Genomic DNA, 16,021 nt, shown 5'->3' with positions numbered 1-16,021 from the left:
TTAAAAATATCTAAAATCTAAAACTCCGTTCATCTTGTGCAACTGAAATATTAGGATGTCTGCACAACCAAGAGTGAGTAATCTAAAAAAGTTATCATCACAAAGGCAGAAGAAGACTTGCTGAGAACTTTGAGACATGCTATATGGTTACTGTACATTTGAATTTCTACCCACTTGAAAAGTGCAATTGTATTAGGAGTTTTGCTAAAACATGACACACAACTTTCGTTGTAGGTCTAAAGAGACAGATTTTAACATATTTTAAAAAATGATTAGATTTTTATTGCAGATACAAGAGGCATAGGTCACATTTTGGGCTTACCAGATGTGGCAAGATCCCTTCAAATGATAAGTAAAAACGCATGTGCTTCAAGAATAACGTATCCTACTTGAACTTTTTTTACTTGATGGGATACAAGATTATGTTCTGATGTCACTGAGAGATCTACACCCAAAGGGGGAGAGCAGAATACAAGAGCAGAGATCTATTGCATGGAACTGAGAGAACTTTATGCAGGGTCCAGTGATATAAAAAGTATGTTTCAGAGTAGCTGCCGTGTTAGTCTGTATCTGCAAAAAGAAAAGGAGTACTTGTGGCACCTTAGAGACTAACAAATTTATTTGAGCATAAGCTTTCGTGAGCTACAGCTCACTTCATCGGATGCAACTGTAGCTCACGAAAGCTTATGCTCAAATAAATTGGTTAGTCTCTAAGAAAAGAAGGACTTGTGGCACCTTAGAGACTAACCAATTTATCTGAGCATGAGCTTTCGTGAGCTACAGCTCACTTCATCAGATGCATACTGTGGAAATTGCAGAAGCCATTATATACACAGACACCATGAAACAATACCTCCTCCCACCCCACTCTCCTGCTGGTAATAGTTTATCTAAAGTGATTGTCAAGTTGGGCCATTTCCAGCACAAATCCAGGTTTTCTCACCCTCCGCCCCCCCCCACAGACAAACTCACTCTCTTGCTGGTAATAGCCCATTCAAAGTGACCACTCTCTTCACAATGGGTATGATAATCAAGGTGGGCCATTTCCTGCAGAAATCCAGGTTCTCTCACCCCCCTCCAAAAACCACACACACAAACTCACTCTCCTGCTGGTAATAGCCTATCCAAAGTGACCACTCTCCTTACAACCTGCATGAAAATCAAGGTGGTGCCACAAGTACTCCTTTTCTTTTTATAAAAAATATGCACAGTTTAGTGGCTAGTTCTGCCATTAGATGCTACCAACTAGATGCATAGCCATTCTTAAATTGAATTTTAAATTGGGCAAGTGGAGTTCTGTTTTGGGCTGTTTGCTCTTCAACAGAAGACCAAAAATTGAACACAATATTGAAGTGGTGTGAGGAATAGACATGTGTCTGTCTGTCTCTCACTTACTTCCTTTTAAAAATTATTTGGTCCTTTGATTTTCCCTTTATGGACTAACTATCCATATTTTCTGCCTCTCAAAGCCCTTTCCCCCAATCATGCTGTTTTATTTTCATTTTTTTTTTCATATTCTCTTTTCTTTACTCTTCATATGATTTCATTTAGCTTTGACTTTAGGAAAATCTGATTGCTCCTGTCTTTGCCCTTTTGCACTTCTCTCCTTCTTTCCATGGGATATTTTTTAACCTCACCATGGGCATAGCGGGTGGTAGCGCTATCTCTTGTCTGTTCTGTCAGGTCTGCCCCAAGTAGAGATGGTTTCCCACTGGGGCTCATTTTCAGGCAGTATCTCCCTCACGTGAGGGAGAGTTTCCGTGAGATGCCCAGGGCCAGTTTTGTCAATGAAACATCCAGAACAGTGCTAGCATTTGGGGTGGACAGTAGCCCAACTGGGAAGCTGAGTGAGTGTCAAATGGGGACAGGGGTATAATTATTCACCCAGCTGCATGACTTTGATGCTGCCACTATGTCACTGAATAACCAGCTACCTGGCTTGGGGGGCACTGCATGATGCTGGGGAGGGCTAGAAATAAACCCCCAATATTCCCCCTCTAGGTATTTTGAAATCCCCTCCCTGCCTCCCAACTCAGCCTGGGCCAGGCAGCTCCACAACCCTCCCCCACCATGTATTTGTACACGCCCTGCCCCCTTCCCCTCTCTTCATTCCCGCCCGCCCACGAGTCGAGACTTCCCCCCCTCTGGCCACGCCCAGCCGGTGCCCACTCCGCAGAGCGGGATGTGAGTTTCTCTTCGCGCACCCGACCGCACGCCATGTGTCTCTCCCCTCTGGGAGCTGACGGGCGGCCTCGGGATCTCTCTTTCCTTCACGCGCCCGACCGCTCCTTCCTCTCCGCGCCCGCGCCCCCAAGCCCGGCCCCTCCCCCCCTCGAGCGGGAGATTGGACTGGAGCCATTTTAACCCGACCGAGCGAGCGTCAGGCCGCAGCCCCAGGCGGGGGGGGGGGCCCGCTAAGGAGCGTGAGGTACTGAGGGGAAAGCCCCTCCCCCCCTCGCAGCGGAGCGGGTCACGTCAGCCACCCTTCCCCCATTGCCTGGGGGTCGGGCCCCACCTACCGGGGGGCTAGTCCAGCCCCTTCGAGTCCCACCTCCACGTGTACAGGGTGGGAGGGGCCCGGGTTAATGGGGTGATTTTCCCCCCACACCCCAGCACTGGTATTGCCTGGGTGGGGGCTGTGCCCTGCAGGGGATGGCAGCTTGGGGGGGGGGTTACCCCGTGTTAATGGGGTGATTTTCCCCCCACACTCCAGCACTGGTATTGGCTGTAAGGGGACTGTGCCCCGCAGGGGATGGCAGCTTGGGGGGGGTTACCCCGTGTTAATGGGGTGATTTCCCCCCACACCGCAGCACTGGTATTGCCTGGGTGGGGGCTGTGCCCCACAGGGGATGGCAGCTTGGGGGGGGTTACCCCCTGTTAATGGGGTGATTCCCCCCCCACACCCCAGCACTGGCATTGCCTGGGTGGGGGCTGTGGCCTGCAGGGGATGGCAGCTGGGGGGGTTACCCCGTGTTAATAGGGTGATCCCCCCCAGCACTGGTATTGCCTGGGTGGGGGCTGTGCCCCGCAGGGGATGGCAGCATGTGGGGGGCAGGGGTTAGCCCGTGTCAGACGAACTGCTGAGAGCACTGACCCTGCCTATGGTCTATCCCGTAGCTCTGCCTTGGTTAATCAGGGCGCAAAGCTCGCTGAGCATGAAATGACAGTAATAACTATCTCTGATAATATGTTTGTCCACTGTGTATCTCAAAGCTGTTCACAAGGTAAACAGCATTACCTCCATTGTGCCATAGGGGAAACTGAGGCACAGAAGGGACTAGCCCAAGGCCTCACTGGGAGTCAGTGGCAGAGCTGAGGAAAAGCTACTGCTCCCCTACTTCCCAGTGGTTCCATTTAGAATGGAAGAAGCTGTTTTTATATGATAAATGGTGTTTTTGCATGGGAATAAAATTGATCCTGATTCATAAGGGGAGGATTCTCACTGCAGGGCAGAGTTGCAGAGACCTATGGAGAAGTGCAATTACAGATTCATGCTGACACCATGGCACCCTTGGAAATTTTTTGTTAGTAGAATAAATTATTTCCTGAAGAAAACTAACCTGTGTAAAGGCTAACTGAGCCATTGGATTTCAGAAAGACAGAGCTCTATTGAGGGCTGTTTTCAGGTTTTAAAATGTTCTGTTGCTTAGTGGGGAGAGACTTACTACTTATCTGTGAAATATTGTATAGCTATGATGTGAATTTTTCCTAGCCTCTTGCTTAAACTATGAAGTAACTTACCGCTATGCTCTGAAAATAACTTATCACTGTTACATTCTGAAAATGCATTTCAGGTATTAGTTGCTAAGACACATGATTAACAGCCTTTTAGAAAATTAACCTAAAATAGAATACTATGTGCTGAATCTTGAATGACAAGGTAATATGGATTTGATTTAGCAGTAAGACAAATAAGGGCTAATACTTTGTCTATGCAGCCATGCAGACCTGACTTGGATTCCCTTGTAGCTTGTTCTTTGAGACAGTAAGGGTTTGGAGAGCTGCAGCTTTGGTGCCCTCAGCCTGTGGGGAGATAGTACCTCATGTAATCTTACACTACTCATGTAACTTGTTTAAATATCCTTAATTTTAAAAGGCTTCTCTATTCTGTTTTTAAACTGCTAATATCAGTCTCTAGGCATTGGAAGGCATAACTGACAACTTCCCAGCTGCATGTTGGGCATTAGCAGGTGGTTCAGAAATGCCAAACTAAATTAAAGAGACAAGGTGGGAGAGTTAATTTTTTTTTCTTGGACCAACTTCTGTTGTTCTTCAGAAGAAGAAAACTTCAGAAGAAGTTGGTCCAATAAAAGATATTACCTCACTAATCTTGTCTCTCTAATATCGTCTGACACAGCTACACTACATTGCATAAACTAAATTAAATGTTGTCAAATCAATGTAAAGTTGGTATGTGTGGAGAAGTACTACTTACCATGTTAATCGGTGTGCTTTGATGAGCAAATTGGGGCATCTTCATTTTAATCTAAAAATTCCATTTACTTGAGTAATACATTTATCCACGGGGCACGCCTACAAGGATCACACTTCAAATAAAATACTAGATTATTTTCAGAGCCCCTGTATATATAATTATTGTTTTATTTTTTTAATAATCTTAATTGCTTGTACAGTTGAACAATAAAAATCCTGTGGCTCTTAGCAACCTTTTATCTCTAAGTGAGAAATGGCCAAACCAAGATACTGATTCTTCAAGGCCTTACTCATAGGAGTAATCCTTACTCAGACAAGTAGTAAGAATTGCTCAAGTTTTGAAGTCGATGGGGTGTCCGTTTGCAGTGAGGATTATGCATATGAGTAAGATATGGCAGGATCTAGCCTTTTCCGAGCATATGATAATAGATTCCATTTCTTTATAAATACATGCCACTGCCTGTGGCGAGTTTGAGAGAGCCCACCAGTGTTGGTGCAAATGACAGAGGCTGATGATGGAGACTGGAAACCATGTTAATTTTATATTAATTTTTCTTCTTTCTATGCAGTATATTATCTCTAATCCTACATTAAGACCAAAGAGACAAATAAATAGACAAAACTTAACAATAAAGGCCAAGTTTTGCCAACTTTCTACTGAGTAGTACTGCCATTTGTCCTATTGCAGCGTTTCCCAAACTGTGTTCCGCACGATGTGAATAGGTGTTCTATGAAAGAATCGTAATTAAAAAAAAAGCGTCTTTAAATTTTTTTTAATTCTAAATTTTGCATATTTGAAGCGTAGTTTACAACTCTTTTTGAATGACTATAATTTAACATAAAACTTTTTCCGGTTATTGATAGATCTTGTATTGAATATCATGGCGTAAAATTATATTTGAGCATAAATAATGCAATTTTTTATTTGAAAACGAAACGACTACAAAATATTCTAAGTGTTCCGTAATAGGCTAAAAAGTGTTTCGTGGCCAAAGAAGTTTGGGAAACGCTGACCTATTGTAATCAAGAGGGCTACTCACAGACCAATGTACGACTCCATGGAAATGAGGTTGGCAGAATAAGGCCCTATATAAATGGATGACTTTGGAAACTGAAGAACTGGAAAATAGCCTAGTGTTGGTATTTTCTTACCATTGCTTTTAACTTGTTTTCCTGGCCACTTGGTGGTCCTGTTCCATCACATTCTAACCTTAAGCAGAGGGAAAAAGACCTGACTTGTCAAGTTATATGTCTATTCTTCATATTAATATGTTTCTGTATTATTTCTACAGTATATTAACTTATTCGTGAGATGGAAACACCATTGTTAGACAAATCAACATCACTGTGCAGTACTCCAAAGGACTGTGGGACACTAGCTCCTCAGAGCAGTGGCTCAGGGAAAAAGGTATGAAAATCTTTTATATACCATTCTATTAGTGAGGTTTTCCCATTTTAGCTAGGTATTGCAACACCAATAGTGAGCAAACTTTACTTGATGTTTGGCAGTCTATGGAATACTTTGACAGAATATATGTGGGAACAGAGAGTTTATGCCCAGAATTAAAATTAATGGGTAATGTTCTCTAAGTATGTGTGCTTTGATTATGACCTGGATTAAGTGCTGCACACCCTGAATGCCGAGCTAAGAGCTGATAGAAACCTTATAAATACCTATAAGGATATTCAGGACATTATTTAAACTCACTTTTTTTAAATCCTTCTTCCCATCTGTACAAAAGGCTCCAAGTCTCAGTTCTCTGGGCTCCAGCATATGCAGAATGGTGCTGCTGCTTCTGCCTGTACTTTGACACATACAGAATAATACAATCACATTGCCCTTGCTCCAGCCCACTTTTCCCTGACCTTGCCCCCCTTTCCTCACTTAGCACTAGCTTAGTCTGTCACATCACAGTCTTACCACAGTTATAACAGCATTACCCTTCACTGCATCTGACAGCTTTCCATGCTGACTTTCCCATCTGTTTTCACATCATACCTGAAATCAAATTGGTATTATTTAACTTTAAGTTTGGAGCACAGCTTGTATGAAAAACTCTATGCAAAATGGAAATGCAATGTATTAGGTCTTATGATGTTCAGCTCTACATTGCCTGTTCCTTCTCTGATGTAATGCCCCTGCATGCACCGTGTTGGTGATGTTAAATTGACCATGGCACACATTAAAACAGCGGCCTGGCCAGCATAGGCAGATTGTGATAAGTGTCTTTTAACTATATTGTTTGGGTTTTCTCAAAGTTTAAATATTTTATAAGGATATAAAATACTAGGCAAAGATCTTCAAGGATGACTAGTGATTTTTGAATTCAGTGACTTTGGGTTTTCAGAAAGTGCTGAGCACCCACCTTCTGAAATTAAGCCCTGTAAGGTACCTCAGATTAGTCACTCTAACACTGAGGCACTCAAAACCATAACCACTCTAAAATGGTGGCCTTGGTGTTTAAAAAGCAGTTTGGAATAGAAACGTCTCTTGGCCGCAAGCCTGACACTTATTTGATTCTTCTGATGACCATGTCTGAGGTCCAGTGATGTTCAATGGTTGATGTAGTAGAAATAGTGGTAATGCTTGTTTCAGATAGAACAGAAATCTGAGGACTGGCTACCTGGGATAACCATTACAGCTGGAGAACTGCAACAGTGGAGGATGCCTATTATTATTTCTGGGGGAATGCTGGGCCAAAAAAATAAAAATTCTGTGCACAATATTTAAAAAATTCTGCATATTTTATATGTCAAAATAACACAATATAATAATGCCAGTTTCAGTTATTTTGGTAATTTATTTCAAAATACCTGTTAGCAAGCATGTCTGTAACAAAAGAGACAACAGAAAAGATTCAGGAAAATTTTTTTGATAAATAGATTCCTTACTAGGCATATTAATACAGGACTTTGAGTAATAATTCATTTAAACTACAATACAGAAACGTATTTCCCTCACCCCTCAGAAGCAGTGCAAAGGCTTGGGGGAGTCAGGGTAATGGAGGAGCTAAGAAAGAGGGAAGTAATTGCTGGGAAGGAGCCTGGGAATAAAACTGGAAGGTTGTTGGGTGTGGGTGGGAGAAGTATGGAACAGTTTTATTTGAGGGGGAGGGACTGTTAAGGAGTTGGGGAGCCTCCCTCATGCAGACCCTGGCTGACCCCTAGCCTCTCCCTTTCAGCCAGGCATATCTGCACCCCCACTCCCATTCAGCCCCTGGCTCAGTGTTATCGCCCCACTAGCTCCTATGCGCCCCACTAGCCCTTCTGAACCCCAGTCTGTGTAAACACCCCCACCCGCCAGCAGCACCACTCTGTCTCCCCTATATTCTGTGCCTTCTCACCTGGCTTCATGGGCAGGGTGCTGTGAGAAAGGCAGCCTCTGCCCCCTTCTTCTCCACAGCTGGCTGCTCCAGCCTGCGAGCCAGCTGCCTTCTCTTCTGGCACATCAGCCCCTGTTGGGTGAAAGGTGTAATTGCAGCGTGACCTCTCTTGCGGCTTCCCTTCGCCTCCCCATCAGAGTCAATTCTTCTTCAAGGGACCTTAACTCTGTGCTTGCGCAGTGGCGCAGAATTTCCCCAGGAGTATATTATGTTTGAATTAGTTAACTTAAATTACTTTAATTTAAATTAATTTAGTATGGTTCAATGCTTTCACCCGTACACATGTTGAGTAGTACTTTACTGTGCAAGTAGTCCCGTTTGGATTTTGAGTTCTACCCAATTTGAGTCAGGGTGGCAAAATCAGGCTCATAAGAAGAATATATGTTGAATTGATTTTTAAAGCAGTATTTAGATATATCTGTGTTTACATTCAGTGAGGCAGCTTTCTTTCCTGCAGAATAGACCTGCAAGAATTTTCCTAGTAGAAAACACTTGAAAACAGTTTCAAAGCTACTATAAGCTGAATTCTATCATTTAATTTTTTGTTTTTTTCCCTTAAATAAAAAAATAGGGGATCTGCCTTACAAATAACTTTGAAATGCTTGACTTGCAGTGTTGTCCAGTGGAGGAAAGGATTCCTTCAGTCCTACTTTGCATCATTAACTGGTCATGTAGGCAGAGGTTTCTTTAAAAAAATTATTATTGGTTTTTATTTCCAGAAACTTATTGATTTACTTCTTTATAATTATATTTATAGTGATTGTACTACCAAATATATCACACTGTAGTTTTCTTTTAACTATTAATTTTCCTACTTTGGGGAGTTCATGCTAGGCTTTATATTTGGAAAGTACATAGCACATTGTGAGCAATATTGAAACTAAAAGGTGGGGGGAAATTACAAGGCTGTGCTATTGATCCAGTAGTTATCTTGAGTTCCCTCTAGTTCTGAAGCCTCCAGGAGTAGATTTCCATGCTGAGATTTTTTTACAGTGATGATAACATACTGACCTTTAACAGTTTCTAAATTTTGACAATTAGGATAGTTGTACTAGACAATTAGGATAGTTGTACTTCCTTAAAGAAAATTCTCCTGGAGTCATTGAATAAGGACAGCAGGATTTAGTCCTGAGAGATGAAGTGAGGAAGATTGGAGCCACAACTCTTTCTTACGTCTAGCTGCTGAGTGAATGTGTGTAGGTATACATGAGAGGAGGAAGATAACTGCTCAGTCACATTTGTGAAATATGTAGTGGTAATTGTGAAAATTTACATTATAGTGGGGTTTACATATACTGTAAAAATTGAACTGGTAAACTTACTACTTATATTAAGGTCACTTCTGTTATTACTTCTCCCAAATAAACAGTTTATATTAGCCAAAATATTGTTTGATTTTTTTTTTTTGTTCCTTTGTCATTTTCTTTAGCCAATGAGCACAACACTTAAGGAGCGATTAAAGAAAGCAAGACGTTCGTTTAATTCCAGTTTCACTGTGGCAAAACGCCTTAAAGTAGATATTGAAGAAAAAGATTACAGTACTTCTGAAGAAGGGGCTCTGTTGGCAAAAGGAGCCTGTTCTAGATTACAAGATAGTTGTGAAATCCTGGAGAAGAACTGTGCTGCAGATATAAGTTTGAATAGTCCTTTACAGGAGAGACATTGCTGTAGATTTGTTCAGAATTCTCCACACTCTGTGGTGTTGGGGGCTGACCTTAGTCAACAAGAACTACTGGAGGAAAAATTAAGATTGCTGAAGCAGGTCCAAGAGAAGGAAGAGCTGCTTCGAAGACTCAAACTGGTCAAGATGTACAGGTCCAAGGTAAGAAGAGTTTCTGAATAGGTCACACTATCTCAGCTCTAAATCTTTTAATGTTTTTTGAAATGGTGCCAGGTAAGGGACAATATCAGGGCAAATTTTGGTTCTGTAAAAAGACATTTTTATAAACTCCTAAAACCAGCAGAAATTAGAGCTAGCCAAAAAGCAGGGAAGAAAGTTGGTTGATTTATTTATTTTTGTTTTTCTGTTTTAAATTTAATTCCAAAATTCAAAAAATTGTGACCAACTCCAGTAGAAATGTTTCTCTGTGTGTTCTTTTAAATTCTATTGGAGAAATATTTTTTTAAAACGAAAACATTCCGTAGTAGTGTTTCAAGCCTAAAGATTGCAGCATTGGGCTAATACATGAGAACCTGAAATTGAAACTGATGAGAAACCAAAATGAAAGACTATTCTGTTTTCATCATCCAAACTAAAAGAAATGCAATAAAAAATAATGCATAATAATGTAGCTCTTTAAGAATGACTTTTAAACCTGATGTTTACTTCAAATACATCTTTAACTGTTCTTGACCTCTGTCTTTTATTGTGAAAAGTGTTCGCACTTGACTGGGAGACTACCAATGCTTGTCTACACTAGACAAAATTGGACGTGCAGTTTACTAACAGTACAGCTCTACTAATAGAAACAACCACAGACAAGGCACTGGCCCTTTTTTTCCACCATGTTAGGTTCTTGGGTCTGAACGCTGCCAATGTTGATGCAGCCCTAGGTATTGCTGAAAACAGGTTGATTCATGAGATAGCACTTCTCTGTTCGATTACAACTTAATTTGCCATCATTGTTAGTGGATATTGTACTGCTGAAAGTGCAGAGATCCTATATGTAGATGATAAAGATCCATGCAACTTTTTGTAGGAGATGAGGGGTCAAATTCTAATTCACTTAATTACATTCTTCATACCTAAGCTTCCACATAGTTTTAAGTGGATGAGCTGTTTTCCCACTTCTTGACCTGGACAGGACCACTACAGAAGTAATTGTTGCATTCCACTCCAGAGGAGGCAGAAATGCTCTCTGCATATGGCTTTTTATTGTAATTGTTTTGGGGCGCCTTCAGTTAATTAAGTTATATAAATATCTGTAAAGTTCCAAGTGTTATTTTTCTGTAATTTCTGCAACTCAGTAAGTAACCTTTCCCCCCACTGTTTCAGAATAACCCATCAGAATTGCAATCTTTGATAACGAAATGGAGATGCAGCACCCAGTTGATGCTTTATGAACTCCAGTCAGCTTTGTCTACAGATGGCAGTAAACTGAGCCTTACTCTGTTGATAGACAATTTTGGATTAGAAGACAAGTTACTACACTACAGCAGAGCAGAAGACGACTTTACAGATATGTAATTTACCATTACAAAGGTCTCGGTTATTTAAAAAAAAAAAAAGTCTTCAGAAAAGATTAAATATCAACTGATTGCATCATAAGTATTAAACTATCATGATAGTTTGTTTCAATAGTGGATTGTTGTAATAGACTGTGCTTATGTAGTTTTCTGGAAAGGATTATCTCTTATTGACTTATATGGCAGAAACTTATTTACTGAGAAAATTGCCATTAGTGAATGTGAAAATGAAATCTAGTAATATTGTAGTTAAACAGCGGGCTGTATCTTCTCATATCAGTTTTATACTGTACATTCTCGTTTGATATAATGGGATCAAGTTAACTGTTTTTTTCTAGTTAATACTAAGATGTTGAGGAATTCAACACATACATATTCTGAAAGTTTCTTCAGTTTGCCAGTCAATTGATGCGAGCTTTCTAAGGGTTAAGTTCAGGTGTAATCACATTGCATATTCTCAGTCACTGAAGCAATATTGAGTTTTTGTGCATGGCTTTATTTCTTGTGGTACTAGAAGCAATACATATTCTATGGTGCTTAACAAAAACAGAACTGTGTCTAATATGTTTAAATGGCTGCATTTAATTTACCTTTCTGCAATTATTCTTAGTAAATCCCAAAGCCATTTTCACCTTTTTAGGTTTTAGTTCTAATTTGTGAGTGGTATTTTATTATATTAATTAGAGATTGTGTGAGAGAAACTGATTCCCTGTTGACTATCTCCTCCTTGACAATCCATTTATTTTAGCTACTTTCTTCACTGAATTTCTTCTTTTTTTACTTTGAAACACTTTTCATCCAGTGTAAGTTTATAAGAACCCCAACTGCCCCCCCACACCTCCAGAATGCACCAATTCGTTGTACACATACAGATTCCTAATCTGCTGTAACTTTGTTTTATTGTACATGTGACTATTTATACTCCCTTCCTCTACACTGAGACACTTCCGATGTACCTGCAGGGAAATCAGGAAAAATCTGAGTTTAGAAGTAGCATATTTTTGTTTTGCTGTTCCAGATTACCATGCTCCTGTTTATCAGGTGACACTAGACCTAAATTCTGCAGCAAGGCCCTCTTCAGTGGAAGGTGAATTTTACTGCTAACTGGGAATTTATATAAGCAGTGTTTATTATTAAACCATTTGATAATCTGTGTAGTTACTAAAATGAAAAAGGGGCTGAAACAGTGTCTTGGGTAAGAAGATGGGACATCCAGAAGGGATTAGCTGCCCTCCCAGGGCTCTTCGGTTCTGCTAGATTGGAATTCAACCCCTGCCTCCTGATGAGGACTTGGTACGAGGTAAGAAATCTGGGAAGAACCATGGAGGGGTAGTTAGACTACTTATGAATCATAGTTAAAATGATAAAGCAATAAACAGAAGTCAGATCTAGGAGGAGGCAGCAAAAGCAATTGAGAAGTTTTAATAACAAATGTAGTATTTCCTAAACAAAAGTATTAATGCTGTTAGTGATGTCACCTTGGAATGGGGCTCTGACTTGAGGCATATTTCCTAGGAAAGATGAGGGAAGAAACAATTCAGAACAGGTGGGGGGAAATTGTAATGGCAGGAAATTCCTGTGCAGGTCCATCTTAAACCACATGGTAGAATTTACTAAAGGTTCCTCTTTTCCTTATCTGCTTCCTATCTCTTTTGCGGGGAGAAGTGGTATGAGAAGAAATTTCATGCCAACACATCTGAAGTTGGACTCCACTAGTGGGTCATATAGTAGAAACTGTTTAAGAAGAGTTCAGTAGGGTAGGTCTAATGAGGCTTATTTAATCTACAGACTGTGAGATTTATTTTTTTTTTAAAATACAGTGAAGTGGAATAAAATTTAAGAGCAGAAATAAGATGATCTAATAATGGTTTAAAAAGGAAAAGATGTTCAACTCTTTAGGATTCAAAATTATTAACAGCGTGTGTAGACTTAAATTGTATCTTCCAGAATTTAAGAGTTTTGAAAAACAGTTCATACTTCACTTACACAATTCTGAACATGGAAGGCTTGGTATCATGTCAATTACAGCAGTTGAAAAAACTGCTCTCAGCACTGTGTTTACGTGTCTTTTTCCTGTGATGACAGATGTTGACCTGTTCAGTGTGCGATGGCATCAACTAAGGAGGTAAAATACGGGATCCTGAACTCAAGACTTGGGAGTTAAATGAAGCAGTAGTGTTTTTTTTTTTTTTTTAAATTATATAATCAAGGTAAAGTGCACCTAATGCTGCCTGTTATGATGGTATCATGTAGCAATGATGATGAACTGTTTTATTTTAAATAAATCAGTATATTTGTGATTTCATTCAACATGTATACTAGTAATTTGATTTTTAACAAAACTAGTTTTAGTTATACTACTTGACAGTTTTGCCCTATATCTTTTTCCTAAGTAAATACAATTCAGGGTTTCCTGAATTGCTTCCATTCTTCAGCATCATAGGAACGTACATTGCTGACCACAGAATACACAAGGTGACTATGTTGTTCAAAACGTCTGTTTCTATAGTAATAAACACGTGTCTGTCATTAAGCTGTGAAATCATAAATTTCAGTTTTACAACAGGCACACCAAAATTGGGTATAAAATGTACAAAATAGCTTTCATACTCAGTCTAGTAAAATATTTTAAAATCAATTCTTTTGTGGAGAGATGTATCTACGGTAAGCAAAGGAGATAAGCAACGATGAACTCATATGCGTTCATGTTGGTGGAAGTACGCTTCTGCTAATATTCTGTTTCAAAAAGGGCAGGAAATGTTCTCATTCTCAGCCTTTCAACTTCTGCCTGAAGAACTGCAATCTCCTGGGCCTGTTCTTTTGCAAGATCCACTAGCTGTCGTCGCTGCACAATATCTCGGTAATGCTCCTTTGCAGCTTTTTCAGAAACCAGCTGTGTGTCTGTGCAAAGCAAAATATCAGAAATAGTTCATATCAGAGAAAAATCTATTGTTGTAGGCCCTCCCCCAGGGCGTATATTATTTCAGTGACAAGTATTGTACAGTGTGGGCTAAACTTTCAAAAGAGCTCACACTTGGGGACAAATTTTTGCTCTTGCAATGTACGGCTACTTCTGTTTTGCCCAGGCACAAATGGTGAGAGGAGGAGGGATGAATTTATTTTTTAGAGAGGACAAAGGCATTGACCAAAGTCTCTGCTGATGCAAATGGGAATAGTTTTACGACTTCAGTGGAGTTTCACCAACTTATACCAACAACAGTTAATTAACTTGAGTTACAACAGGAGCAAAAATCTCAAGTCTAGATATCTCCTTAGTGTCTGATGGATACTGAAATAGCTCTCTTAGGCAGGGTAATACCAGCTGTGTATATGTAACATACAAAAAATCTGCTGCTGGCAGTGTTTTGTCCCTGTAGTGCTGCTGATGGAGAGTAGAACTGACCAGCTTCGGAGCTGTATTTTATGAATGTCTTTTACTTGTGACCTAAAGCGTGCTACAGAATGGGACTCACCAGCTGCTTCAAAGATATGCCGCCTTTCTGAAACAGACACAAGCATTTCTTGCAGCTCCTGGCTGAGTTTGTAGTTTGCTTGTTCCTTTAGACAGATGCGCTTCTCCAGATCTTTAAATACTTTCTGACGGTTCTTCACATTCTTCTTGTGCAGCTGTCCATTTCCAGTTGAATAAAGCAAATATGAGACTTTATTAAAGCTGCTTGAACAAACTTTATATGGAAATCTATCAACTAAAACACCACCTTGGGGCTCAGTTTGCTTTTATATTTGGCTAGTTGGTACAATGCAGCTTTATTTTACACAGCTCCTTTCATACAAATTGTATCCTAACATTCTTTATGGAGTTCCAATATAACCACTAGCAGACAGGAAAAAGTTAAGAAGTATGGACCAGATGGAAAGAGACTTTAAGATGAAACTTGAAAAGAGGTGTAGTCAAAGAAGCAGAGATGCAGTAGCACTGTCTCAGATTGCAGTAGCTACAGAGAAAAAGACTCGTCTGCCAACTTTAGTGAAATTGTGTGAAAGGATGGAGAGGAAGGCGGAAAATGCTAAAGCTGGGAGAAGGAGCATAGGGAGACAAAGTCGGGGATGGTGTCAGTTATTGCACGCTGGAGCAAGTCCATGGAATCTTTTAAAAACAAGGGCAATTTCTATTTGGATGAGCCAGTGGATGGGTGCTGTGCGCATGCTTCTTTGTATGTAGGCGAGCAGCACTATGCATGTGTAGGAGTGAGAGGCTGGATATGAGAAGCCCATAAAGAAAGCTGTTTCAGTACAGAAAGCAATAGGAGATGAAGACCTGGAGGAAAACTTGACTAGCAATGGAGCAAGTGGAATACACACACAATGCTCTGCAGGTAGTGATATGCAGATCTGCAGACAAATGTGAGGAAGCAGAGTTCGGTGTCAAGGATAATACCAAGGTTTCGGACAATGGAAGGCTTAGTTGAGGAGGGAGGGAAGGAGTTGTGTTGAACAGTGCTACTCACAGGTTCATCTGTTCAATTACAACACATTTAGGCGACTCCTTCACAGAGCCGTGAGCACGGGCATGTACCTGATGTTTCACCACTCTCCCTGACGCTTGCCCCTTCTGCAGTGTGAGGAAGACCCTGGCGTACATCTGCCTTGAGTGCGCCAGGTTGCAGCCCCTTTTCTGGCTCCTCCAGAACCTTCTCAGTTTCTGGCTGTACTTTTCCCCACAACTTCTGGTACTTGCACACCCCATCTGTGGCCCCACGAAGTCGTGAGACCTCATCAACCTCCGGCTGGGGAAGGAGCTTTTAGATGTGGGCAGGCTTCTGCCCACCCTCCCCCAGGAACTCAATAGGTACAACACATTTTGGATTTACCTTATCCATCACACCAAGCGTCTGCTCCATTACTGAAACCTGTTGGGTGATGCGGCTGTCATAGTTTAGTACGCTTAGGAACTGCAGAATAAAAAGAGAGAAATCAGACTACTGGGTATTTCAACCATTCCAAGATCCTAGGTTGGCAGTTAAGCTATATAAAGTTTAGAAAAAACATTTGTTTTA

The 16,021-nt window shown here is 40.7% G+C and overlaps 3 protein-coding genes across 4 annotated transcripts in view; 1 reads left to right on the top strand and 2 right to left on the bottom strand.

Annotated features, from left to right (window-relative positions):
- COL17A1 (collagen type XVII alpha 1 chain) overlaps positions 1 to 9,784 on the bottom strand; it is a 121,671-nt gene extending 111,887 nt beyond the window's left edge. The window contains exons 1-3 of the mRNA XM_074959401.1: positions 7,779 to 9,784; positions 6,376 to 6,433; positions 6,143 to 6,234 (exon numbers count right to left, since the gene is read on the bottom strand). Of these exons, the coding sequence (XP_074815502.1) occupies positions 6,143 to 6,234; positions 6,376 to 6,416 (133 nt within the window). The 5' untranslated portion in view covers positions 6,417 to 6,433; positions 7,779 to 9,784. The remainder of the gene's footprint in view (positions 1 to 6,142; positions 6,235 to 6,375; positions 6,434 to 7,778) is intronic.
- Positions 2,151 to 13,208, top strand: SFR1 (SWI5 dependent homologous recombination repair protein 1). Of its 2 annotated transcripts, none has more exons than XM_074959403.1 (4): positions 2,151 to 2,184; positions 5,727 to 5,842; positions 9,247 to 9,639; positions 10,813 to 13,208. In XM_074959403.1, exons 2-4 carry the CDS (start codon positions 5,747 to 5,749, stop codon positions 11,002 to 11,004), a joined length of 681 nt encoding a protein of 226 aa, XP_074815504.1. In that variant the 5' UTR covers positions 2,151 to 2,184; positions 5,727 to 5,746; the 3' UTR covers positions 11,005 to 13,208. The 2 variants fall into 2 exon arrangements, with proteins under 2 accessions (XP_074815504.1, XP_074815505.1); XM_074959404.1 differs by lacking the exon at positions 2,151 to 2,184 and adding an exon at positions 2,208 to 2,428.
- Positions 11,014 to 16,021, bottom strand: part of CFAP43 (cilia and flagella associated protein 43) — an 88,822-nt gene continuing 83,814 nt past the window's right edge. Inside the window, exons 37-39 of the mRNA XM_074959402.1 lie at positions 15,836 to 15,916; positions 14,477 to 14,630; positions 11,014 to 13,904 (exon numbers count right to left, since the gene is read on the bottom strand). Of these exons, the coding sequence (XP_074815503.1) occupies positions 13,732 to 13,904; positions 14,477 to 14,630; positions 15,836 to 15,916 (408 nt within the window). The 3' untranslated portion in view covers positions 11,014 to 13,731. The remainder of the gene's footprint in view (positions 13,905 to 14,476; positions 14,631 to 15,835; positions 15,917 to 16,021) is intronic.

This window comes from Natator depressus, chromosome 7 (assembly GCF_965152275.1).
Source record: "Natator depressus isolate rNatDep1 chromosome 7, rNatDep2.hap1, whole genome shotgun sequence".
NCBI lineage: Eukaryota > Metazoa > Chordata > Testudines > Cheloniidae > Natator > Natator depressus.
This window is presented reverse-complemented; position numbering and strand designations above follow the sequence as displayed.